The sequence below is a fragment of the Gobio gobio genome, assembly GCF_949357685.1.
Source record: "Gobio gobio genome assembly, chromosome: 17".
Taxonomy (NCBI): domain Eukaryota; kingdom Metazoa; phylum Chordata; class Actinopteri; order Cypriniformes; family Gobionidae; genus Gobio; species Gobio gobio.
Window position 1 is genome coordinate 2266498 of NC_137110.1, and position 27584 is coordinate 2294081.

At 42.3% G+C, this 27584-nt stretch overlaps 1 protein-coding gene across 1 annotated transcript in view; it reads right to left on the reverse strand.

The window, feature by feature from the left end:
* Nucleotides 1–486: 486 nt before the first annotated feature.
* Nucleotides 487–27584, reverse strand: part of nav1b (neuron navigator 1b) — a gene marked incomplete at its 5' end in the record, with an annotated part of 186525 nt that continues 159427 nt past the window's right edge. The window contains 7 exons of the mRNA XM_079841024.1: nt 487–644; nt 9662–9859; nt 12011–12129; nt 18964–19160; nt 20313–20384; nt 20468–20622; nt 22027–22262. Coding sequence (XP_079697150.1) covers nt 558–644; nt 9662–9859; nt 12011–12129; nt 18964–19160; nt 20313–20384; nt 20468–20622; nt 22027–22262 — 1064 coding nt within the window. The 3' untranslated portion in view covers nt 487–557. The remainder of the gene's footprint in view (nt 645–9661; nt 9860–12010; nt 12130–18963; nt 19161–20312; nt 20385–20467; nt 20623–22026; nt 22263–27584) is intronic.

Here is a 27584-nt window from a genome sequence, read left to right on the forward strand (position 1 = left end):
AGCTGCTTTAGAGATGAAATGAATTGAATAATTAATTGAATAAAGCAGATTTTAGCACCTGTATCTTGAGTGTTCTTGATGGGCAGCAGTGGAACAGTAAAGAGAAATCACATCCATATGTACATTAACGCCCGTAAACAGACAAAAGTGCTTAAATTCCTTTTCTTTGAGGAGAAAGAGTTACTCATGACATGTTTCTGCGAGCCCTTGCATAAAAGTACAACGGTAAAAGCATAAAACACATGATAATACCATGATATTTAGCATACGGATAGTTTTTAGGGGAAAGTGTAGCTTTAGTGTGGTTTTGATTTGAATCCCCCTTTAAACGGTCCTGAGGAGGGACAAATCCATACAAATATTCCATGAGCTCATTAAATCTGCATGCATAATCACTGTAAAATGCATTTAGCATGTGGACTACCCAGAAAGTAGCATGGTATTACCTGTTATGGTACTTTTTTGCAAGGGGCATTTGGTTGAAAGAGGAGCTGGGATGAATAATCTAATAGCTGTGGCATGAACAGTGTCCTCTGCAGGAGAGATGGAGCAGATGTTCAGAGAGGAGGGAGTTTGGGATCTGTTTCTCTTTCCGGCGACTCGATGTAATTGGCAGCCTCTTGTAGTTTCAGGAGCATGGCCATCTGGGAAAAGAGCGAAGATTGCAGGAACACACTATTTCTCATGCACTGAAACCATTTCAAGTCACAATGAAATCAAAATGGACCCTTCTTATTATTATTTACATAATGTCGCATTGTTCCGAATATTTTTTAAGATGTACCTTTTGAAAAATAAAAGGTAATTCACTTCTGCTGTTTGACGACGGGACAAACGGTCGGCTCATGATCTGAAGGGCCGTCCCTCGTCTCTTCATGAGTCATGGCTGTGTTTGGGGCGTAACGAGCAATAAACCAATCAGAGCCTCATCTCCCTTTCCCTTTAAAAGCCATGAGAGGATTCACTACTGACATGAGGAGAGACTGAACGCTTCTCCAGAGTGTGTGTGTGTGTGTGTAACAATCAGAGTGTGTGTGTGTGTGTGTGCTGCACGTCCCTGTGTGTGTAATAATCAGAGTGTGTGAGTGTGTAATAATCAGAATGTGTGTGTGTGTGTGTGTGTGTGTGTGTGATAATCAGAGTGTGTGTGTATGTATGTGTGTGCTGCTGCACGTCCCTGTGTGTCTAATAATCAAAGTGTGTGTGTGTGTGTGTGTGTGTGTGTGCTACTGCACATGCCTGTGTGTGTAATAATCAGTGTGTGTGTGTGTGCTGATGCACATGCCTGTATGTGTAATAATCAGTGTGTGTGTGTGTGTGTGTGTGCTACTGCACATGCCTGTGTGTGTAATAATCAGTGTGTGTGTGTGTGTGTGTGTGTGTAATAATCAGTGTGTGTGTGTGTGTGGGCATGTTTTTGTGAAATATCAGGACACAAATGTGTATAATGACACAGGTATTACAAAAAGAGGGTGAAATATGAGGACGTTCCCCATGTCCTCACTTTTCAAAATGCTTATAAATCACACAGAACAAGTTTTTTTTCCACAGAAAGTGAACTGCACAGTCTCCTGTGAGGGCTAGGTTTAGGGGCAGTGTGTGTGTGTGTGTGTGTGTGTGTGTGTGTGTGTGTGTGTGTGTGTGTGTGTGTGTGTGTGTGTGTGTGTGATGGGTAGGTTTAGGGGCAGTGTAGGTGGATAGAAAATACGGTTTGTACGGAATAAAAACCATTACGCCTATGGAATGTCCTCACATTTCACAAAAACAAACATGTGTGTGTGTGTGTGTGTGTGTGTGCTACTGCACATGCCTGTGTGTGTAATAATCAGTGTGTGTGTGTGTGTGTGTGTGTGCTACTGCACATGCCTGTGTGTGTAATAATCAGTGTGTGTGTGTGTGTGTGTGTGCGTGCTACTGCACATGCCTGTGTGTGTAATAATCAGTGTGTGTGTGTGTGTGTGTGTGTGTGTGTGTGCTACTGCACATGCCTGTGTGTGTAATAATCAGTGTGTGTGTGTGTGTGTGTGTGTGCTACTGCACATGCCTGTGTGTGTAATAATCAGTGTGTGTGTGTGTGTGTGTGTGTGTGTGCTACTGCACATGCCTGTGTGTGTAATAATCAGTGTGTGTGTGTGTGTGTGTGTGTGTGTGTGTGTGCTACTGCACATGCCTGTGTGTGTAATAATCAGTGTGTGTGTGTGTGTGTGTGCTACTGCACATGCCTGTGTGTGTAATAATCAGTGTGTGTGTGTGTGTGTGTGTGTGTGTGCTACTGCACATGCCTGTGTGTGTAATAATCAGTGTGTGTGTGTGTGTGTGTGTGTGTGTGTGTGCTACTGCACATGCCTGTGTGTGTAATAATCAGTGTGTGTGTGTGTGTGTGTGTGCTACTGCACATGCCTGTGTGTGTAATAATCAGTGTGTGTGTGTGTGTGTGTGTGTGTGCTACTGCACATGCCTGTGTGTGTAATAATCAGTGTGTGTGTGTGTGTGTGTGTGTGTGTGTGTGTGTGCTACTGCACATGCCTGTGTGTGTAATAATCAGTGTGTGTGTGTGTGTGTGTACTACTGCACATGCCTGTATGTGTAATAATCAGTGTGTGTGTGTGTGTGTGTGTGTGTGTGTGTGTGTGTGTGCTACTGCACATGCCTGTGTGTGTAATAATCAGAATGTGTGTGTGTGTGTGTGTGTGTGTGTGTGTGTGTGTGTGTGTGTGTGCCGCTGCGCGTCCCTGTGTGCATAGTAATAAGAGTGTGTAAGTGTGTGTGTGTAATAATCAGAATGTGTGTGTGTATGTAATAATCAGTGTATATATACAGTAGTCAGGTGTGTTGCCATTCGGGAAAGCGAACGGCTTTTGAAGCAGGTCGGCGGAGCGCGCATGTAAGTTTTGAACATATTCTTTAGTCCTGTTGCACGACTCTAGTAGTTTGATTGTCCTACTAATATTTTATTTCGTTGTGTGTGATTTTTAGCCTTGTATTACTGCCATAGCCAATTGCAATATTGCATTTGAATAAGATAATCTGACGTTGTTATTACCGAGACAGCTTTGCACTTAAGTTGCCTAGATCCGGGCATAAATTGGTTTTGATTTAAAGACATTCACGGCCTATCATCTGCGCGTTGAACTGCAATTATCAGAGGCAGCTGATCTCACTCAGCAACGATTAGGTTCTATTTAACGAACGTTCCATAGCTGGCGCGGAAGCGTTCAGCTCGCGTTTCAGCCTCCGCGTGTGAAGACCGACGCGGGTAAAGACATCTGTATTCGACTCTTCCTCTGCGCGACTCCTCCGAGGCAGGGACTCCGATAAGGCACCGAGTTATCTCCTTCTTCTCCCTTCATCTTTCTTTCCTTCCCCTTTCTAACCATGTGCGTCCACTCCATCCCCGTTATCTCGCAACCACGACCCACTATTACACGTAGACGTAGACGTCACCGTAACACTGCTAATCTACTTCCTGTTCCCTCCTCCTCTAATGCCTCTCCGTCTCTTTCTTTTTCTGTGGGGCTATGGAATTGTCAGTCAGCTGTCAATAAAGCTGACTTCATTCCTGCCTTTGCCACTCAATCCACCCTCAAAATCCTGGCCTTGACTGAGACCTGGATCCGTCCAGAAGACTCAGCAACACCTGCTGCTCTCTCTAATAACTTCTCTTTCTCCCACACCCCTCGCAAGACTGGGAGGGGATGGGGGCACGGGTCTTCTCATTTCTAACAATTGGAAATACTCATCTCACACAGCTCTTTGCAAAAACAACACATTTGAATATCATGCTATAACGCTTTCAACTCCCACTAAAATACATATTGTAGTCATTTACCGCCCCCCAGGTCCACTGACCACCTTTGTTGATGAGCTAGATGTTCTGCTGTCCTCATTTCCAGAGGATGGCTGCCCACTCATAGTACTCGGCGACTTCAACATTCACCTGGACAAATCTTATGCTTCAGATTTCCACTCCCTCCTAGCTTCATTCGACCTCAAACGCCTCATCACGTCACATACCCACAAATCTGGTAACCAGCTGGACCTCATTTACACACGCAACAGCTCTACAGACAATATCTTGGTCAAACCTCTACACATCTCAGATCACTTTTTCATCACATTTAATCTCCAACTTACTACTCACACACCACCAGCTCCTCCACCAGTTACTTTCAGACGAAACCTGCGCTCACTCTCTCCTTCTCATCTTTCCTCTGCTCATCCTCCCTTCCCTCATCCACACAACTCTCTTCTATGGATGTTAACACTGCAACTGACACTCTATGCTCCACTTTAACTTCATGTCTAGACAATATCTGCCCTTTTTCTTTTAGGCCAGCACGAGCTACTCCCTCTAACCCTTGGTTATCTGATGTTATTCGTGAACATCGGACAACACTCAGGGCAGCAGAGAGGAAATGGCATAAATCAAATCACCCATCTGATCTAGCTAAGTATCAGTCCTTGCTCTCATCCTTCTCGAATGAAGTTCACGCAGCTAAATATTCTTATTTCCAAAACAAAATCAGCAGCACCACAAACTCACGCACATTATTCAGAACATTCAACTCTCTGCTCTGTCCTCCTCCACCACCTCCCACCACCTCCCTATCTCCAGACGACTTTGCACAATTCTTCACAAACAAAACAACAACTATCAGCAATCAGTTCTCACCCCCACACACTGTGGATTCTAGATCAGCCACTTCCACGACCGAACATACTCTCTCCTCATTTTCCACACTCACTGAGGCCGAAGTATCTAAACTTCTCCTCTCCAGCCATCCTACCACCTGTCCTCTCGATCCCATTCCCTCACACCTCCTTCAAGCCATCTCTCCTACTCTCCTTCCTGCACTCACACACATCATCAACACATCTCTCTGCACTGGCACTTTCCCTACCACTTTCAAGCAGGCTCGGGTAACTCCACTGCTTAAGAAACCCACTTTAAACGCATCACTCATAGATAACTACAGACCTGTCTCTCTCCTGCCACTCATAGCAAAAACTCTTGAACGAGTTGTTTTCAACCAGGTTTCATCCTTCCTCTCACAGAATAACCAGCTGGACTCGAACCAATCCGGTTTCAAAAGGGGCCACTCCACAGAGACCGCATTACTGTCGGTCACCGAAGCCCTGCGGATAGCAAAAGCTGAGTCCAAATCATCAGTCCTTGTCCTCCTTGATCTATCTGCTGCCTTTGACACGGTAAATCATCAAATCCTTCTGTCCACCCTCTCATCACTGGGCATCACAGGGACTCCGCTCCATTGGTTTGAATCTTATCTCACAGGTAGGTCCTTCAAGGTTGCCTGGAGAGGAGAGGAATCCCGAGCGCATCAACTGACCACGGGGGTTCCTCAGGGCTCAGTGCTTGGACCTCTCCTTTTCTCCATTTACACTACTTCATTAGGTCCCATCATACAGGCACATGGCTTCTCATATCACTGCTATGCTGATGACACTCAGCTCTACCTTTCATTCCAACCAGACGACCCCACAGTAGCAGCACGAATCTCCAGCTGTCTGGCTGACATCTCTGCATGGATGAGTAAAAATCACCAACAGCTCAACCTGGCAAAGACTGAGTTCCTCATCTGTCCCGCCAGTCCCACTATGCAACATGACTTCACCATCCAGCTAGGTGCATCCCTGATCTCCCCTTCAAAATCAGTCAGAAATCTTGGAGTTACATTTGATGACCAGTTGTCCTTCAGAGATCACATTGCTAAGACAGCTCGCTCTTGCAGGTTTGCGCTCTACAACATCAGGAAGATCAGACCGTTCCTAACAGAACACGCAACACAGCTTCTTGTCCAGGCCCTGGTTATTTCTAGACTTGACTACTGCAATGCGCTTCTGGCTGGACTCCCCTCTTGTGCGATCCAAACACTTCGAATGATCCAGAATGCAGCGGCACGTCTGGTCTTCAACGAGCCCAAAAGGACCCACGTCACACCACTCTTCATCTCACTGCACTGGCTACCACTCGCTGCTCGCATCAAGTTTAAGTCGCTGACGCTTGCCTACAGAGCCACCACGCACTCAGCTCCTGCATACTTTGACTCGATTCTACGTCGCCACACCCCCACCAGAAGCCTTCGTTCAGCTAAGGAGCGAAGGCTTGTGGTACCATCACAGAGAGGCAAAAAATCCCTCTCCAGAACATTTTCAACGTTCCCAGCTGGTGGAACGATCTGCCCACCGCCATCCGAAATGCGGATTCATTGACAACATTCAAAAGTCAACTAAAAACTCATCTCTTCCGTGAGCACTTAACCTCCTAAAAAAAAAAAAAAAAAAAAAAAAAAAACTTTCCTTTCCTCTTTTCCTCCTCTTTCCCTCCCTACTCTAACCTGTGCTACACTGAGAAATGTACACGGACCAAATATTTCAGGCACTTGTTGCGCTCACTCGACTCTTCACGACCAATCGCTTATTGTTCCCCCAAGTTGTAAGTCGCTTTGGATAAAAGCGTCTGCTAAATGCATAAATGTAAATGTAAATGTAAATCAGAATATGTGTGTGTGTGTGTGTGTGTGCTGCTACGCGTCCGTTTGTGTAATAATCAGTGTGTGTTTAATAATCAGAGTGTGTGTGTGAGTATGTGTGTGTGCTGCATGTTCCTGTGTGTGTAATAATCAGAGTGTGTGTGTGTGTGTGTGTGCTGCACGTCCCTGTGTGTGTAATAATCAGTGTGTGTGTGTGTGTGTGTGTGTGTGTGGTGTATCAGGTGGTGCTGCACACTGATGATGGTTGAGGAGATTCCCCGCTTCTATATGTGAAGCGCTGTGAGTACCCAGAAAAGCGCTGTATAAATGTAACTAATTATTGTTATTATTTTCGCTGTGCCCATTTCTTTTACTGTCTATGGATTGGACCCACTGTATTTCTTTACACACTTGTTTTACGCGTATTTGGCGCCACCTATTGTTGCGGGTGTATCATCGACATGTAAAAGTCTAGACCATGAATATAAGACAAATCAGTATGAAAACTCTTATATTCGGAACAATACGGTATAAATGATTTATCATCATTATTATTAGGGATGCACCGATATGAACATTTTGGCCGATATCCGATAATTCTTTATATTTAAAAGCCGATAACCGATATATCGGCCGATAAATCTAAATCCAAATCCAAATTTTGATATAATATTTGAGATCCTGATTACAAAAACAAAAGCCTCAGCATTAAATCCATGTCCCAAACACACAATAATAAATGTTCTCATATGCAGCCGATATGACAGACATGTTGCTCTGAACTGTGTTTATCTTTATGAATGATTTCAATCATATTTCCAGTGTTTCAAACCCATCATGATCATGTCTCAGCTGAAGGAAATAATACATTATTTATCAGCTTTATCAGGACCGATAGCGATAACATTAAAAATGAAAGGAACACTCCACTGGTTTTAGAAATAGGGCTTATTGAACATCTCTCCTACATTTAGAAATGTGAGCAAAAGCATTTTTGTTTCAGTGCATGCATTGTTTTAGTTTGGCAGGGTCGCCGCTAGCTTAGCTTAGCATAATGAATGGAATCCTATGTTGCCAGCTAGCATGTCCCGAGTAAAAGTGATAAAAAAAACAAACAAAAAACACCTAATTACTTCTTGTGGCCTGTGTATTCACAACGAGTACAAATAGCGATGCGGATTAAGACTAGGTGATTTCTAGGCAGATATTGATTTGGGACTATATTATGGGGAAGCACAGGCGAAGCGCTGCTACTTGAGCTCAGAGATATCACACAACACATGAAATCCCACAACTTCACCTAGTCTTAATCTGCATCGCTATTTGTACTCGCTGTGAATACACAGGCAACAAGAAGTAATTAGGTGGGTTTTTTTGGATCACTTTTACTTGGGACATGCTAGCTGGCAACATAGGATTGCATTTATTATGCTAAGCTAAGCTAGCGGCGACCCTGCCAAACTAAAACAATGCATGCACTGAGACAAAAATGCTTTTGCCCACATTTCTAAATGTAGGAAAGAAGTTGAATAAGCCCTATTTCTAAAACCGGTGGAGTCTTCCTTTAACATATATTGGCTGATATTGATATGGTGGCCGATATATCGTGCATCCCTTGTTATAATTGTTTTAATTCATATAGAGACTGAGCGACACGTGTCATAATCTGAAGGCCACGCCCACCGGGGGGGAAACAATCAAACCGTCTCCATTGACTTTGCAGTGTGTGAAGCGGCCTTTTTGTCATTTACACTTATAACAAAAAACTGAACAATGTATAAAAGCTGATATGTGACAAGGTGTACAGCAAACAAGCGAAACAAAACCCAGAAGCAAAAACCCAGACGTTTTTATAAGCTGTTGACCCAAAAAACGAGCGTTTAAGTACAAAAAAGTGGATTCAGGCCATTAGACAGAGCGCGACGGGTCATATTACACTGAGAACTACACACACTACAGGGGAACATAATCAGAGACAGGAAATATAATATATAAAACAGACATTTGGATATTTGACTTAAAGGGTTAGTTCACCCAAAAATGTAAATTGTGTCATTAATGACTGAGCCTCATGTGGTTGGACACCCGTCAGACCTCCGTTCATCTTCAGACACAAATGAAGATATTTTAGTGTAAATCTGATGCTCTGAAAGGCCTCCATTGGCTCAACTTTACACTCTCAAGACCCTTAAAAGACACTAAAGACTAAAGTTACAAAGTCCATCTCACTACAGCGGCTCTACAATAACTTTATGAAGACGAGAATAGTTTCTGTGCGCAAAAAAACCCTAAATAACGACTTATATAGTGATGACGATTTCAAAACACGGCCTCATGAAGCTTAGAAGCGTTATGAATCAGTGAGTCGACTCATGATTCGGATCGCGTGTCAAACTGCTGAAATGTGGCGATTCAAACTGCTGAGTCGACTCACTGATTCATAACGCTTCAAAGCTTCATGATGCCGTGTTTTGAAATCGTCATCACTATATAAGTCGTTATTTAGGGTTTTTTTGTGCACAAAAACTATTCTCGTCTTCATAAAGTTATTGTAGAGCCGCTGTAGTGAGATGGACTTTGTAACTTTAGTCTTTAGTGTCTTTTAAGGGTCTTGAGAGTGTAAAGTTGAGCCAATGGAGGCCTTTCAGAGCATCAGATTTACACTAAAATATCTTCATTTGTGTCTGAAGATGAACGGAGGTCTGACGGGTGTCCAACCACATGAGGCTCAGTCATTAATGACACAATTTACATTTTTGGGTGAACTAACCCTTTAACAGAGACAACATGTTTACTGGACACATAGACATATTGAAGCACACTGAGTGTCAGGATCCCAAAATTGACCCATTCTTCCTGCTGAAGCTTCACTTCGTATTGCCTGTATCCACTTTTATCTTCTTAAACGCACGTTTTTTTGGGTCGTCAGCTTATAAAAACGTATTTCTGTTGTTTGCTGTACACCTTGTCACATATCAGCTTTTAGACATTGTTCTGTTTTTTGTTATAAGTCTGAAATGACAATGAGGCAGCTCCCGCAATGCAAAGTCAATGGAGAGCGTTGGATTGTCCCCCCCCCCCCCCCCCCCCCCCTGTGTGGGCGTGGCCTAAATACGCTCTGTCTCTATGCTTCCCTAATCCACACACTCCCAAACCAGCCCTGCACTGACCAGTGGGTCGGACTCCGCGGAGCTGGGCGGCGTCTCCTTGTGTGGCCGGTCGTCCGCCGGCTGGCTGGGGCTGCCCGGGCCTGTGCTTGGGGGGGGCAGGTGGAAGAGTTTGGCCTGGTCTTGCTGAGCGGAGGGCCAGGGCAGAGATCCTCGGACCCACTCCACCGGATCCTCCCACACCGACTTCTGCCCGTGAACCTGCACACACTCACACTCGCTCTTCTTAAAAACTGTTTAAAGGGTTAGTTCACCCAAAAATGTAAATTCTGTCATTAATTCCTCACCCTCATGTAGTTGGACACCCGTCAGACCTCCGTTCATCTTCAGACACAAATGAAGATATTTTAGTGTAAAGCTGATGCTGAGAAAGGCTTCAGATAGGCCTCCATTGGCATTCAGTACATTTACACTCACAAGACCCAGAAAAGGCACTAAAAACGTCGTTACAAAGTCCATCTCACCACAGTGACTCTACAATAATCTTACGAAGCGACGACAATAGTTTTTGTGCGCAAAAATAAATCAAAATAACGACTTTATTCAACCTCTTCTTGTCTTCCGTGTGTGTCTCCACGACGCATGCGTGAGAATATGACGCAGATCCGGCGTTCGGGAATCCATGAAATGCTCACTTTAGCCCCATTTTGAGAACTACGCCGAGACCTAAAGCACGATCAGTGTAGAATTCAACAGCTGAGATACGCGCGTCTTCCTCTGCTTGTGAACAAATCTCTTCTGGGTCATGTGTCCGAACGCCGGATCTGCGTCATATTCTCATGCATGCGTCGTGGAGACACACACGGAAGACAAGAACAAGCTGGATAAAGGTGTTATTTAGATTTTTTTTTGCGCACAAAAACTATTGTCGTCGCTTCATAAAGTTATTGTAGAGCCGCTGTAGTGAGATGGACTTTGTAACTTTAGTCTTTAGTGTCTTTTAAGGGTCTTGAGAGTGTAAAGTGCATTGAGCCAATGGAGGCCTTTCTCAGCATCAGATTTACACTAAAATATCTTCATTTGTGTCTGAAGATGAACGGAGGTCTGACGGGTGTCCAACCACATGAGGCTCAGTCATTAATGACACAATTTACATTTTTGGGTGAACTAACCCTTTATGTGACATGTAGAACGGTTCTTTTTTAAAGGATTAGTTCACTTCAGAATGAACATTTCCTGATTATTCACACATCCAAGATGTTCATTTCTTTCTTTCTTCAGTGGAAAAGAAATTACGTTTTTTGAAGAAAACATTCCAGGATTTTTCTGCACATACACTCTAAAAAATTTTTTTCAATATTGCACCAATTTTGGTGCTTCAGCGGTTCTTCAGAGGTGCTATATAGCACTAAAAAAGGTTCTCCTATGATTACGAGCCAAGAACCATTTTTGGTGCCATATAGAACCTTTTTTTTTTTTAGAGTGTAATGGACTTCAATGGAAACCAACGGTTGAAGGTCCAAATCTCTGCAGTTTCAGAGGAAGAGTTTCAGAGGCTCTGACCAATCCCAGACGAGGAATAGAGTCTGATCTAGACAAACCATCGCCACATTTACAACACACACACACATTTATACACTTTAACCTCAGACGCTCGACTTCAGTGTTGTTCTTCTTCATGGCGTATGATGTCATTACGTCGGAAAGGTCACATGACGCAGGTGGAAGTGCCGACCCAACTGTAAAATCGTCCGTCATCGTTGTTTTCCCTTTACTTGTGTAAAGGGCGTTTGATTTAGTCTTTGCACGTTCGTTTTAACACTGAGTCGGCACTTCCACCTGCGTCATGTGACCTTTCCGACGTGATGACATCATACGCCATGAAGAATCACAACACTGAAGCCGAGCATCTGGGGCCAGTTGCATAAACTAAGCCATTATGTTAAGACAGTGTCTTAAGATCTAGTATGAGCCACTAGCAGTTAGGCAAGGGGCATTCAGTCTTACTTTTCATATCAAATTAGGCCAGTCTATGTTTTGATGTAACTGATTTAAAAAAGTTATGAACGGTCTTAAAGAAAAAAAATTATGTCTAACTTGTAAGACTAGTCTTAACGGTTTATGCAACCGGCCCCTGAGGTTAAAGTATATAAATGTGTGTGTGTGTTGTAAATGTGGCGATGGTTTGTCTAGATCAGACTCTATTCCTCGTCTGGGATTGGTCAGACCCTCTGAAACTGCAGAGATTTGGACCTTCAGCCGTTGGTTCCCATGTGCAGAAAAATCCTGGACTGTTAAAAACTTAATTTCTTTTCCACTGAAGAAAGAAAGACATGAACATCTTGGATGAGATGGGGCGACATGTTCATTTTGAAGTGAACTCATCCTTTAACTCAAGTTACTTTGGCTCACCTTAATGCCATCTTTGGCTCCTTCCTGCAGATATGGGATGATTGAGTGATTCCAAAGATCAATAAACCACGTGCGGAATTCCTCAACTGTAACTGGACAGGACAGGAAGAAGCAGGGGCCTACGCAAACACAGATTGGATGCAAATAAGTGGAAATACGCATTCACTTTATTAGGCACATCCCCGTGAGAAATGTTATGTTCCCAGAGTCCCGGCTGGTGTCGAGGACTTCGGCTGGTAACAGTCATGATGTGGAGTTATTTAACTCTTGGGGCGGCAGTGGCTCAGTGGTTCATGTAGGTTGGATACAAACCGTAAGGTTGGTGGTTCAATCCCCGGTTCCACCTGACCAAGTGTATGAATGGGTGAATGTGAGGCAATATGTAAATGGAAGGCCATGGGTCTGTTGAAAGCACTATATGAATGAAGTCCATTTACCATTATTTAAAGGGTTGTGGGACGTTATTTGACGGACGTTTAGGAGACCATTACTATAGGATGTTCCCTCTACACTACATCCCCATAACCTATTTTTTGGTCCTATTTAGGTCCTTTCATCATGTTTACTGAATGTGTTCAGAACAAGTTTGTGTGAATCAGTGTACACTGGGATGCTTTGCTAACGAGGGTCAGTAAACCCAGGATTTGCACAAAATTGCTTCTCAAAGATCAAATCCAGCTCTTCTTGATCCAACTTCATATCCAGAACACGTAAATACTGCACTTAATAATGTGTGTGTTTGCTAATGTCCTTTGTGAATGTGCTAGTTAGGACGCTTCACAGTGGCTAAAGCTAGCACTGACTGTATTCACAGAGACCAGGGCTTATGCTCACCTGTACAATTCAGAAGCACACTTTTATTACCTCTTAAAAATAACACTAATGACATAGCTCTGATCTCTGTGAATACAGGCAATGCTAACTTTAGCCACTGTGAAGCGTCCTAACCAGCTCATTCACAAAATATATCGAGCGGTACTTACATCTTCTGGATATGTTCAGTTATTGTTCCATCTTTGAGAAGCAACTTTTGTGCAGATCCTGTGTTTTACTGACCCTCATTAGCAAAGCATCCCAGTGTACGATGATTCACACACACATGTTCTGAACACATTCAGTAAACGTGATGGAAGGACCTAAATGGGACCAAAAAATAACATTCTAGGTTGGTCCTGCAAATGTTATGGGAATGCAGTGTAGAGACTGAGCACTGAAGATGTGTTGGTGCACAGTCCAGAATGAAACGTCCCATCGGACTAACAGGGAACCGTATGGGAACGTTCTATTAATGTCCCAAATGTCCTCTTTGGCCCCATTTTACACTGCATGGTTCAAGTGACCCAATTACGGTCTTCCCCTCTCATGTGGCACAGATCGGATATGACATGTGAACGTGTAAGCAGGAAAAAACGCCATGAATTCCGTTATCCTCAGATCGGATTCAGGCCTCACTCATATGGTAATAAATCCGGATATTAAATGCGAGTCATGTGTCATTGAAAAAGGGACGGAGGCGAATGACGTCAACTCAGGTGGAACTGCAATCACATGACACTAAAGGCTCTCCTCTTTTTTCTCCGCCTTAAAGGATTAGTTCACTTTTAAATAAACTTTTGCTGGTAATTTACTCACCCGCATGTCATCCAAGATGTCCATGTCTTTCTTTCTGCAGTCGAAAAGAAATGAAGGTTTTGGATGAAAACAGTCCAGGGTTTTTCTCCATATAATGGACTTCAATGGGCTCCAAACGGTTCAAGTCCAAATGACAGTTTCAGTGCAGCTTCAAAGGGCTTTAAATGACCCCAGACGATGAATAAGGGTCTTATCTAGCCAAACCATCAGCAGTATTTATGCTATTATTTTACCTCTTATCAGATGAACGTGATCGTCTCTGAGCTCCGCCATAACTTCCGCTGAGTGAGGTCAAATTAGATCTTGGTCATAGATGTATACGTAGATGCCTCATTAGCGACTGCACGGATCAGTAGAATGAGGCATCTACTATTTATATATCTATGACCACAATCTAATTTGACCTCACTTAGCGGAAGTTATGGTGGAGCTCAGAGATGATCACGTTCGTCTGATAAGAGATAAAATAATAGCATAAATACTGCTGGGTTTCTCTCAGAAACTGATGGTTTGGCTAGATAAGACCCTTATTCATCGTCTGGTGTCGTTTAAAGCCCTTTGAAGCTGCACTGAAACTGTCATTTGGACCGTTTGGAGCCCATTGAAGTCCATTATATGGAGAACAATCCTGGAATGTTTTCATCCAAAACCTTCATTTCTTTTCGACTGCAGAAAGAAAGACATGGACATCTTGGATGACATGGGGGTGAGTAAATTATCAGCGAAAGTTTATTTGAAAGTGAACTAATCCTTTAAAGCTGATTTATACTTCTGCGTCGGACCTACGCCTTATCCTCTACGCCGCAAGTTACGCGTCAGTTTTCATTTATACTTCTGCGTTGTTGTCCGTATCAATGTGCAATTACACCGCTAGGAGGCAGTGTCCACGGGCATGTTGATGGCGACCCACAGTATCAAGGCAAAAGCTGAAGAAGAAGCGTCTTGTTTACATTGTCATTGCATGCGTCTCAATCAGCTCTAGTTCAGTAGTCAGGGCACTGATCAGGACATAAGTCAATGGGCTGATCCCTGATCAGTGCCCTGACTACTGAACTAGAGCTGATTGAGACACAACCAGAGTATCAGCAGCTGATGGCGGCGGAGGATAGCGGCTTTTCTTGCAGCTTGAGTTGTTGTATGTAATACAAATGAAGCATCTCTAGTTGATTAGTAGAGTTCCATAAGAGGCGATCTGGTGCTGGAATGCGTTTGTGAAATCATGCAGAGCTTGTGGCGCTGTTTTCAGCATCAGTGGCTCGTGCAGACGAGCGCTTCAATCGATTGCTGTTTATTGGTTCAGTTGAAATCACAAAATGAAATGCACCCTAATGTGTCCCTGTTCTTGATATACAATCACTGATTAACATCTTATTAACAGCGGATCTGTGTATTTATTCCCTAACATAAAGATTCTCTGCACTACAAAATATTGTGTTATATAGCAGATATAAGGATGAAACTATCATCCCATTTCTGGACACACACACTCCTATCGCAGATTTATTTACAGGGTATCTGCAGGTTTCACAAAGTCAAATTTAAGACTTTTTAAGACCTTTTCAAGACCATTATGAATTAAATTTAAGACCTATATCACGCAATTTTAAAAAAAAGTACAAAAGGAAATGCAGAATCACAAAATTACTTGCAAAGCAAATTCATTTATTCAAATTGAACAAAGTATTAGTAAACTTGCACTTCCTCAAAGCTCAATCCCACCAGGATTAATATACAAACACACTACCGGTCAAAAGTCTGAGAACGGTGAGATATTTTTATGTTTTTACAGAAGTCTCTTCTGCTCACCAATGCTGCATTTATGTTATTAAAAATAAAAAAAAAGCTGTAATATTGAGACAGTTCTGTTGTGACTGTTCTCTATGTGCATATATTGTAAAGTGTAATTTATTCCTGTGATCAAAGCTGAGTTTATCATCATTACTCCAGTCTTCAGTGTCACATGACCCTTCACTAATCACTCTCATATGAGATTCTGATGATCAACACACATTTATGATTATTATCAGTGTTGAACACAGTTGTGTAAAACATTTTTTTTTTAGGATTATTTGATGGATAGAAAGTTCTAAAGAACAACATTTATCTGAAATACAAAGTAAACAAAATGATTTCTGAAGGATTATGTGACTCTAAAGTCTGGAGTAATGATGCTGAAAATTTTTGAATCACAGAAATAAATTGCATTTTAAAATATATATTGAAATATAAAATACTTTTTTTAAATTAATTTTTTTTTTTTTTTTACAATAATACTGTTTTGCTGTATTTTGGATCAAATAAATGCAGCATTGGTGAGCAGAAGAGACATCTTTAAAAATATTTTAAAAATCTTACTGTTCTCAAACTTTTGACCGGTAGTGTGTGTGTATGTATATACATTTTTTTCGTGAGATCAAAGTTACTGATGTGGTGATGGACATTTTCAGAAATGTGCATGTTTTTTTTTAAACATAATTAGGATGCCACATTTACCATATCATTATGTTAGATGCACAATAGTCACACATGGCAATAAAACAAACAAAATGCATGAATCTTGTTTGACAATAGGACAAATAAATACAACTTAAATATACAGATACAAACAGTGCTTTAGTTTAGGTAGGCTACTGTTTGTTTTCCCCCGTTGTTGTTGTTTGATTAAAGGGTTAGTTCACCCAAAAATGTAAATTGTGTCATTAATGACTGAGCCTCATGTGGTTGGACACCCGTCAGACCTCCGTTCATCTTCAGACACAAATGAAGATATTTTAGTGTAAATCTGATGCTCTGAAAGGCCTCCATTGGCTCAACTTTACACTCTCAAGACCCTTAAAAGACACTAAAGAATAAAGTTACAAAGTCCATCTCACTACAGCGGCTCTACAATAACTTTATGAATCAGCGACAATAGTTTTTGTGCGCAAAAAAACCCTAAATAACGACTTACATAGTGATGACGATTTCAGAACACGGCATCATGAAGCTTCGAAGCGTTATGAATCAGTGAGTCGATTCAGCGGTTTGAATCGCCAAATTTCAGCAGTTTGACACGCGATCCGAATCATCATTCGGCTCACTGATTCATAACGCTTCGAAGCTTCATGATGCCGTGTTTTGAAATCGTCATCACTATATAAGTCGTTATTTAGGGTTTTTTTGCGCACAAAAACTATTCTCGTCTTCATAAAGTTATTGTAGAGCCGCTGTAGTGAGATGGACTTTGTAACTTTAGTCTTTAGTGTCTTTTAAGGGTCTTGAGAGTGTAAAGTTGAGCCAATGGAGGCCTTTCAGAGCATCAGATTTACACTAAAATATCTTAATTTGTGTCTGAAGATGAACGGAGGTCTGACGGGTGTCCAACCACATGAGGCTCAGTCATTAATGACACAATTTACATTTTTGGGTGAACTAACCCTTTAATATTAACGACACAGGCAGGAGGGGGTATAACGTTAGGCTATATTGGGTTGTTTTCACTTTAAGACCTACAGTAATGTGCTTAGATTCGGTACCGTCGCTTGCGCGAGCGCTGACAGGCGGCAAATGCGTGCACAGAATCAGCGGCCAGTCTGACATCGGTCCGTGAATTCGGGGTTTACATCGCTTTTTGAACTTTTTTTAGTGTTATCGGGCATATCATACTTTTATTTGGTCATTTGGCGAGATGGCAGGTAAGAAAGATTTGCCTTCGCTTTCACGATCGCGGAACTGGAAGAACTGAAGCTGAAGAATAAAATCAGTTTGATGTGTCAATCCGAAAGAGACCCGCGCCAATAACACGAAAGCTGATTGGCTGCAATATAAGATGCATGTTGGTCTCTCACTAGCGAAAAAACGAACTACAACACACAAACGCTGTGGGAGCATTTCAATGAGCAAGAGGTAGCGTTACATGGATTTAGGAAAATTAAGACCCGTTTAAAATTATTTAAGACCTAGAACTCAAGACCTCAGCGAATTTAAGACTTTTTAAGGCCTTAAAATTTTGATTTTGAATTTAAAGACATTTAAGACTTTTTAAGATCCCGCGGGTACCCAGATTTATTGACCTGAGGGAGGGATCCTGGCAGACCAATCACAGCGCTTGCGGTCCGCGTAGAATTGACGTGTTGTTACATTTGTGAAGAGGTGCGCGTCAGGGTAGGTCGTAGGGTATGTGCGCATCACACAGCCTATGGCGCAGAACGCAGAAGTGTAAATTGGCCTTTACGAGAGCAATGTTTCGCTGACCTTTAAAGATAGTGCGGAAAGCAAAACATTGAATAATCATTTTGTCTGCATCCGCATTGCAACGTCTTGTGCTGTTTCGCTAGTGTATAGTGTAAATGCAAATATCGGATACAGGTCAGATGATGTGTGTTGTCCAAAAAATCGGAACTGCGCATCAAGACCTGCAGTGTAAATTTGGGCGCTGAACGTGCTGATTGGTTGAACTCACGCAGTATATTATTTCAACCTGCATTTTTAAAAGTCTTGCGAGGTTCGTTCTGTGTTCAGTAATATCAGTCTTGCTCTTTCTGTCTGATGGCGTGCGTTCATCTCAGCAATCGCACGGTCGATGTCTGTAATAGCTGATCATAACGTACGTTGTCTTGTTTTATATCTAGCTTTACGAGCTTTCAGAATGCGCTTTAGTATCAGTGCTCGTCTCTTTTCCGCCGTTTTGTTAATGACCTCTTTATTAAAGCTACACTGTGTGATATTTTCCCCCATCTAGTGGTGAACAGGTATATGACCATCCAGTGAATATTAGTTTCTGTTCCTCTCGTTTTAACTCCTACGGTGGCCGATTTAGTCCAAGATTAACATGGCTTCCAGTTGGACCTCGTCCACATTGGACACGGTGCCATCGAGTGTTAAAACGCCAAAGGCCAAGCTTGAATTCACGGGTATGTCCCTCTTTGGCTAATGTACTTTCAAGATGGAGGGGCAGTAAATGATTCCCGTCCGTCTCTGACTGGGAGGAGCAGCCGCTTCAGTCCGACATCACAGACTAATTTTCCTAATCTTCCCGGTACTTTAGGCCGCAGTGGAAATGCAGACAGTAGCAGATCTGGGGGGGAAAAGTTCCTGTAAAAAAAGTTCCTGGTACAAATTGTTCCGGGTAATTTCGGTGGAAACGCGGTTTTTCATAACCAAAAGAGGGTGTTTTAGGAACATCCCTAATGTTCTGTAAAGGTTCAGGATATTCATCAATTCGATGTTGCGCAAGGTCGCATTAGGAGAACGTCCCCTCCTACATGGGATAAAGCTTGTTATTGAAACAAATGCCTCTTTATTCTCATCCAATATGATGGCGATATAATAATAAAAATTACCAATGAGGAAATCGGAGGTGCTGTGTTTCTCCAGGAAGGTGTGAAGGTGGTACCAGAGTCTGGGCACCCAGTCCAGGACCCGCAGGAGATCGGCATTAGTTATGCTCCGGGGATCCTCCGCCTCCATCAGCTTTCTGTGCAGGTAACGCACCAGGAACCCGTTTGCTGGCTCCACGTTATTGGAAAACATCACCATCCTGTACAGAGAGTTTGGGGTCAGTAAGATTAAAAAACAACAACATGAAATTAATACTTTTATCATGCATCACATTGATCAAAAGAGACATTTATAATGTTACAAAATATTCTATTTCTAATAAATGCTATTCTTTTGAACTTTATACTCATCAAAGAACCCTGAGAAATACTGTTTTCAACACTGTTTGGCAAGCACTGAATTATTACTATGTACTAGATACTGGAAAGACTTTCCGTTAGTGAACAGTTTTTCCCCATTAAAGGATTAGTTCACTTTTAAATAAACTTTTGCTGATAATTTACTCAGCTCCATGTCATCCAAGATGTCCATGTCTTTCTTTCTGCAGTCGAAAAGAAATGAAGGTTTTTGATGAAAACATTCCAGGGTTTTTCTCCATATAATGGACTTCAATGGGCTCCAAACGGTCCAAATGAGTTTCAGTGCAGCTTCAAAGGGCTTTAAACGACCCCAGATGATGAATAAGGGTCTTATCTAGCCAAACCATCAGCAGTATTTATGCTATTATTTTACCTCTTATCAGATGAACGTGATCATCTCTGAGCTCCACCATAACTTCCGCTGAGTGAGGTCAAAATACGAGCGTGGTCATAGATATATCAATAGTAGATGCCTCATTAGCGACTGCACGGATTAGTAGAATGAGGCATCTATGATCGATATATCTATGACCACACTCGTATTTTGACCTCACTCAGCGGAAGTTATGGCTGAGCTCAGAGATGATCACGTTCATCTGATAAGAGGTAAAATAATATCATAAATACTGCTGATGGTTTGGCTAGATCAGACCCTTATTCATCATCTGGGGTCGTTTAAAGCTGCACTGAAACTCATTTGGGCCGTTTGGAGCCCATTGAAGTCCATTATATGGAGAAAAACCCTGGACTGTTTTCATCAAAAACCTTCATTTCTTTTCGACTGCAGAAAGAAAGACATGGACATCTTTGATGAGATGGGGGTGAGTAAATTATCAGCAAAAGTTTATTTAAAAGTGAACTAATCCTTTAACTCTATTCTATCATCACTGATGGAGTGAGTGAAGCACATGTTCATGCCACCCGAAGTGACAATCACAACAACAGCACATGATCTCCAGCACGTCTCAGCTGTTCCTCCTGGAGTCACTGACCTGAAGCTGAGGTGCAGACCGTGGTTAGGGGTCATCTTCACCGGCTGGTTGGTTGTCCCGATTATATACGGGCTGAAAAGACACAACACATCTCTAAACACCGTCACAATGCCTGGGAGCCGCTGCTGGTCATGTGGAGGCAGGCTCACACTCACCATTTGTGATATTTACAGGTTAAAGCACCGTTGACAAGTTCACTGAGGGATGTTGCATCATGCACATCATCCAAGATGACAACCAATGGGATCTCGGCTGTGCTGCTCTCCCGATCAATCTGATTGGCCAGATTGGACAGATAGAGCTGAAGGTCCTTTTGGGATAAAAGTCAAAACACATGTCAATAAAAGTGCATCCATCCATCATAAAAGTGCATCCATCCATCATAAAAGTGCATCCGTCCATCATAAAAGTGCATCTGTCCATCATAAAAGTGCATCTGTCCATCATAAAACTGCATCTGTCCATCATAAAATTGCATCCATCCATCATAAAAGTGCATCTGTCCATCATAAAAGTGCATCTATCCATCATAAAAGTGCATCTATCCATCATAAAAGTGCATCTGTCTGTCCATCATAAAAGTGCATCTGTCCATCATAAAAGTGCATCTGTCCATCATAAAAGTGCATCTATCCATCATAAAAGGGCATCCATCCATCATAAAAGTGCATCTGTCCATCATAAAAGTGCATCCATCCATCATAAAAGTGCATCCATTCATCATAAAAGTGCATCTGTCCATCATAAAAGTGCATCTATCCATCATAAAAGTGCATCCATCCATCATAAAAGTGCATCTATCCATCATAAAAGTGCATCTATCCATCATAAAAGTGCATCTATCCATCATAAAAGTGCATCTGTCCATCATAAAAGTGCATCTATCCATCATAAAAGTGCATCTATCCATCATAAAAGCGCATCTATCCATCATAAAAGTGTATCTATCCATCATAAAAGTGTATCTATCCATCATAAAAGTGCATCTGTCCATCATAAAAGTGCATCTGTCCATCATAAAAGTGCATCTATCCATCATAAAAGTGCATCTATCCATCATAAAAGCGCATCTATCCATCATAAAAGTGCATCTGTCCATCATAAAAGTGTATCTATCATCATAAAAGTGCATCTGTCCATCATAAAAGTGCATCTGTCCATCATAAGAGTGCATGTGTCCATCATAAAAGTGCATCTGTCCATCATAAGAGTGCATCTATCCATCATAAAAGTGCATCTGTCCATCATAAAAGTGCATCTATCCATCATAAAAGTGCATCTGTCCATCATAAAAGTGCATCTGTCCATCATAAAAGCGCATCTATCCATCATAAAAGTGTATCTATCCATCATAAAAGTGTATCTATCATCATAAAAGTGCATCTGTCCATCATAAAAGTGCATCTGTCCATCATAAGAGTGCATGTGTCCATCATAAAAGTGCATCTGTCCATCATAAGAGTGCATCTATCCATCATAAAAGTGCATCTGTCCATCATAAGAGTGCATCGGTCCATCATAAAAGTTCTCCACTCGGCTCCAGGGGTTAATAAAGGCCTTCTGAAGCTAATCAATGCATTAGTGTAAGAAAAATATCCATATTTAACACATCATAAAGTATATGTAATTTTTGGGTGAACTACCCCTTTAAGTATGATGGCCAAAAACCGCAGTTATAAATCTGAATATGTAGTATATATGTGGGCTGCTGTACCTTGCAGGACTGGCGGTGCATGTTGAAGGTGGCGGTGCTGGCGGGCGTGGGCTCGCGGGCGCTGCGCTCCAGCAGGTACTCCGCCAGCCGCTGGGTGAGGTGGCTCTTCCCTGTGCCGCTGGGGCCCGACAGGATCAGGCGCCGGTGCTTGAGCAGCAGACTGATGTAGTGCTGCATCATGGGCTTGGGGATGAGCGTCTCGAACACCAGCACATCCACACACTTCTCCTTCAGCCCTGCTCAGCACCACAGTGTGGGAAGATGAAGCTCAATATCAAGACATTGAGTAATTCATTTGTTATCCATGCTTTAATGCTTCTTATTGAAAATATAGGCTACTTTTTAAATCTTAAAGGGTTAGTTCACCCAAAAATGTAAATTGTGTCATTAATGACTGAGCCTCATGTGGTTGGACAGCCGTCAGACCTCCGTTCATCTTCAGACACAAATGAAGATATTTTAGTGTAAATCTGATGCTCTGAAAGGCCTCCATTGGCTCAACTTTACACTCTCAAGACCCTTAAAAGACACTAAAGACTAAAGTTACAAAGTCCATCTCACTACAGCGGCTCTACAATAACTTTATGAAGCGACGAGAATAGTTTTTGTGCGCAAAAAAACCCTAAATAACGACTTATATAGTGATGACGATTTCAAAACACGGCCTCATGAAGCTTCGAAGCGTTATGAATCAGTGAGTCGATTCAGCAGTTTGAAGCGTTATGAATCAGTGAGTCGATTCAGCGGTTTGAATCGCCAAATTTCAGCAGTTTGACGGTTTGACACGCGATCCGAATCATGATTCGACTCACTGATTCATAACGCTTCGAAGCTTCATGAGGCCGTGTTTTGAAATCGTCATCACTATATAAGTCGTTATTTAGGGTTTTTTTGCGCACAAAAACTATTCTCGTCGCTTCATAAAGTTATTGTAGAGCCGCTGTAGTGAGATGGACTTTGTAACTTTAGTCTTTAGTGTCTTTTAAGGGTCTTGAGAGTGTAAAGTTGAGCCAATGGAGGCCTTTCAGAGCATCAGATTTACACTAAAATATCTTCATTTGTGTCTGAAGATGAACGGAGGTCTGACGGGTGTCCAACCACATGAGGCTCAGTCATTAATGACACAATTTACATTTTTGGGTGAACTAACCCTTTAAGTATGTTTTTAAATGTAGTACAGGTTCACACACAGGGAATAATTTTAAACAATTACAAAGAATAATTTTCGTCAACGACCTTTTTTCACTGTCGAAAATGAGACGATAACTAAATAAAAACTAGTGTTGGATGACAAAAACTATGAGGAAAATCAACTGTCATTTTCGTCAACAAATAAAAGCGAGAGGAGAATAGTGAGGTTAGTGAGGGTGGATTAGGGCAGAGATGGGGTCAGAACTGATGTCCTGTGTCACATGTTTACTTCACCATGTTTATATAGTAATATGTTTTAGACGGTTGTAACTGCATATTTATCTCCTGATCTGAACTTGAATGAGCTCCTGCAACTGCAATAGAGGCGCAGACATTTCAAAATAAGAGTCCTGGTGTATTTCCAGCTTGTTTATCATTAAAAGTCACGCATTATATATTCGTTTTTGGTTACACAATAAACTATATTTAATTTAATTACCATTTAATTTATAGTCAGGAGGAAAGACCAGTATTTGACACATATTCAATAAAGTATCAGGGTCATAATAGTTCACTAAAACCATTAAAAAAAATCTTCATTACTTGAAATTAAATAAATAAACAAACTTATTTGAAGCTTTAGCTTAACCTGATATGGCCAACTAACTAAAACAGAAATACAAAAACGATATAGATGTTTTTAAAAAAACAAACAAAAAAGTGAATTGAGCTCTTTGGTGTATTTTTAATGTCAAAAACAAAATGATGTCAAATTGTCAGTTCAAGTGACAGTCGGTTATGTAATGCTTGAATGCTTAATGTATTACAATTAAACTAAACTCATTAGATTTTAGGAGACTAAAACTAGACTAAAACTAAAAACAATTGAGGTGACTAAAATATGACTAAAACTAAATGGCATTTTAGTCAAAAGACTAAAACTAAATCAAAATGTTCTGTCGAAATGAGCCCTGGTTCTGTCCGAGTGAGAACAGTCAAGGGCTGTATTCTTGAGTCTGGGTGGGCTATAGCATCAAACGGCCTCAATAAACAACACAGAGCTGCAGTCAGTGCTTAAAATAACACCTAGACCAAGCCCTGAGGATTCTGGGTAATGACTGGGTCATATATCAGACCTGGGAGCGCAGGAATGATGGGATTGGGGGAGGGCGGTGGAGTTCTGGGTGGGCCATGGACCAATCACACGTCCTGCTGCCTGCTGTTCGATATATATATAAAAAATAGTCCCCAAATAAAATAAATAAATGTACACAATATGTGTATATAATCAGGGCTTGACACTTACTTGTTTCCCAAGATGCACCTGTGCTCCTAAGTTAAAAAGTGCATTTAGAGACTTTAGAGGCACAACTATATTTAAATAAAACACACTGTAAACAGATTTGACATAGTAGTATTATTTTAGTGTCACTGAGATATTATTATTGTTTTTTTGTGTTTTGAATTAAATGTAATTTTTATATTTTCTACTCCCATTTTAATTTTCGTTGAAATTTTTAGTAATTCTTTTGTTTTTGTCACTTGTATTAGTTTTTATTCATTTTTATTTCAGTTTTAGTTTGGTACATTAATGTTAATGAAACTAAATAACAGGTTAATTTAAATTAAATGAAAGTATTTAATTTTATTACATTTTATGTGAGTTAAGATTAATTTATTTCAAGTAATGAAAAATGTTTTTTATGGTTTTAGTTTTTGTTAACTATAATAATATATATATTTAATAATATGCGTCACATAATGTTCTCAGTCTTTCCTGTGACGGGGCGTCCCAGACAGAAGCTACAATAGTTTATCTTAAATTAAATTAAATTAAATACAGTTTGTGTAACCGAATAATAACTGTAAAACGGACACACAGACGTGACTTTTATTTAATAAACAAGCCTGAAATACAGTGGGACTTTTATTTTGAAATGTCTGTTTTGTTATTGCAGGAGCTCATTCAGCACACACACACACACACACACACACACACACACACACACACACACACACACACACACACACACACACACACACACACACACACACACACACACACACACACACACACACACACACACACACACACACACACACACACACACACTTCAACGAGCTTTGTTGGGGTTATGGGAGCCGCCGCCGGCGCTGGCGTTGTGTTTTTAGACACGAGATCAACAATGTCACTTAAGAAGTGTGTGTGTGTGTGTGTGTGTGTGTGATGGGTAGGTTTAGGGGCAGTTTGTGTGTGTGTGTGTGTGTGTGTGTGTGTGTGTGTGATGGGTAGGTTTAGGGGCAGTTGTGTGTGTGTGTGTGTGTGTGTGTGTGTGTGTGTGTGTGTGTGTGTGTGTGTGTGTGTGTGTGTGTGTGTGTGTGTGTGTGTGATGGGTAGGTTTAGGGGCAGGGGCAGTGTGTGTGTGTGTGTGTGTGTGTGTGTGTGTGTGTGTGTGTGTGATGGGTAGGTTTAGGGGCAGGGGCAGTGTGTGTGTGTGTGTGTGTGTGTGTGTGATGGGTAGGTTTAGGGGCAGGGGCAGTGTGTGTGTGTGTGTGTGTGTGTGTGTGATGGGTAGGTTTAGGGGCAGGGGGAGTGTGTGTGTGTGTGATGGGTAGGTTTAGGGGCAGGGACAGTGTGTGTGTGTGTGTGATGGGTAGGTTTAGGGGCAGGGACAGTGTGTGTGTGTGTGTGATGGGTAGGTTCAGGGGCAGTGTGTGTGTGTGTGTGTGTGTGTGAGTGTGTACGCGTGTGTGTGTGTGTGTGTGTGTGTGTGTGTGTGTGTGTGTGTGTGTGATGGTAGGTTTAGGGGCAGGGGCAGTGTGTGTGTGTGTGTGAGATGGGTAGGTTTAGGGGCAGGGGCAGTGTGTGTGTGTGTGTGTGTGTGTGTGTGTGTGTGTGTGTGTGTGTGTGTGTGTGTGTGTGTGTGTGTGAGTGTGTACGTGTGTGTGTGTGTGTGTGTGTGTGTGTGTGTGTGTGTGTGTGTGTGTGAGATGGGTAGGTTTAGGGGCAGGGGCAGTGTGTGTGTGTGTGTGTGTGTGTGTGTGTGTGTGTGTGTGATGGGTAGGTTCAGGGGCAGTGTGTATGTGTGAGTGTGTGTGTGATGGGTAGGTTCAGGGGCAGTGTGTGTGTGTGAGTGCGTGTGTGATGGGTAGGTTCAGGGGCAGTGTGTGTGTGTGTGTGTGTGTGTGTGATGGGTAGGTTTAGGGGCAGGGGCAGTGTGTGTGTGTGTGTGTGTGTGTGTGTGTGTGATGGGTAGGTTTAGGGGCAGGGGCAGTGTGTGTGTGTGTGTGTGTGTGTGTGTGTGTGTGTGATGGGTAGGTTCAGGGGCAGTGTGTGTGTGTGAGTGTGTGTGTGATGGGTAGGTTCAGGGGCAGTGTGTGTGTGTGTGTGTGTGTGATGGGTAGGTTCAGGGGCAGTGTGTGTGTGTGTGTGTGTGTGTGTGTGTGTGATGGGTAGGTTCAGGGGCAGTGTGTATGTGTGTGTGTGTGTGTGTGTGAGTGTGTACGTGTGTGTGTGTGTGTGTGTGTGTGTGTGTGTGTGTGATGGGTAGGTTCAGGGGCAGTGTGTATGTGTGAGTGTGTGTGTGATGGGTAGGTTCAGGGGCAGTGTGTGTGTGTGAGTGCGTGTGTGATGGGTAGGTTCAGGGGCAGTGTGTGTGTGTATGTGTGTGTGTGTGTGTGATGGGTAGGTTTAGGGGCAGGGGCAGTGTGTGTGTGTGTGTGTGTGTGTGTGTGTGTGTGATGGGTAGGTTCAGGGGCAGTGTGTATGTGTGAGTGTGTGTGTGATGGGTAGGTTCAGGGGCAGTGTGTGTGTGTGAGTGCGTGTGTGATGGGTAGGTTTAGGGGCAGGGGCAGTGTGTGTGTGTGTGTGTGTGTGTGTGTGTGATGGGTAGGTTTAGGGGCAGGGGCAGTGTGTGTGTGTGTGTGTGTGTGTGTGTGTGTGTGATGGGTAGGTTCAGGGGCAGTGTGTGTGTGTGAGTGTGTGTGTGATGGGTAGGTTCAGGGGCAGTGTGTGTGTGTGTGATGGGTAGGTTCAGGGGCAGTGTGTGTGTGTGTGTGTGTGTGTGTGTGTGTGATGGGTAGGTTTAGGGGCAGTGTGTGTGTGTGTGTGTGTGTGTGTGTGTGAGTGTGTACGTGTGTGTGTGTGTGTGTGTGTGAGTGTGTACGTGTGTGTGTGTGTGTGTGTGTGTGTGTGTGTGTGTGTGTGTGTGTGTGTGTGTGTGTGTGTGTGTGTGTGTGAGAGAGACGCATGAGTGACAGAGAGACGGAGGGAGAGCAGGGAAAGGAAATGCAGCTGAACGAATACACTGTGTGTTTTAAATAGCGTTAAAAAATGAAAGACCTTGACAAAGACGAAAACTAAGGACATTTACTATAACTTTCTTTTATTTTAGTTTTGCCAAACACACATTACAGTTTTAGTTAGT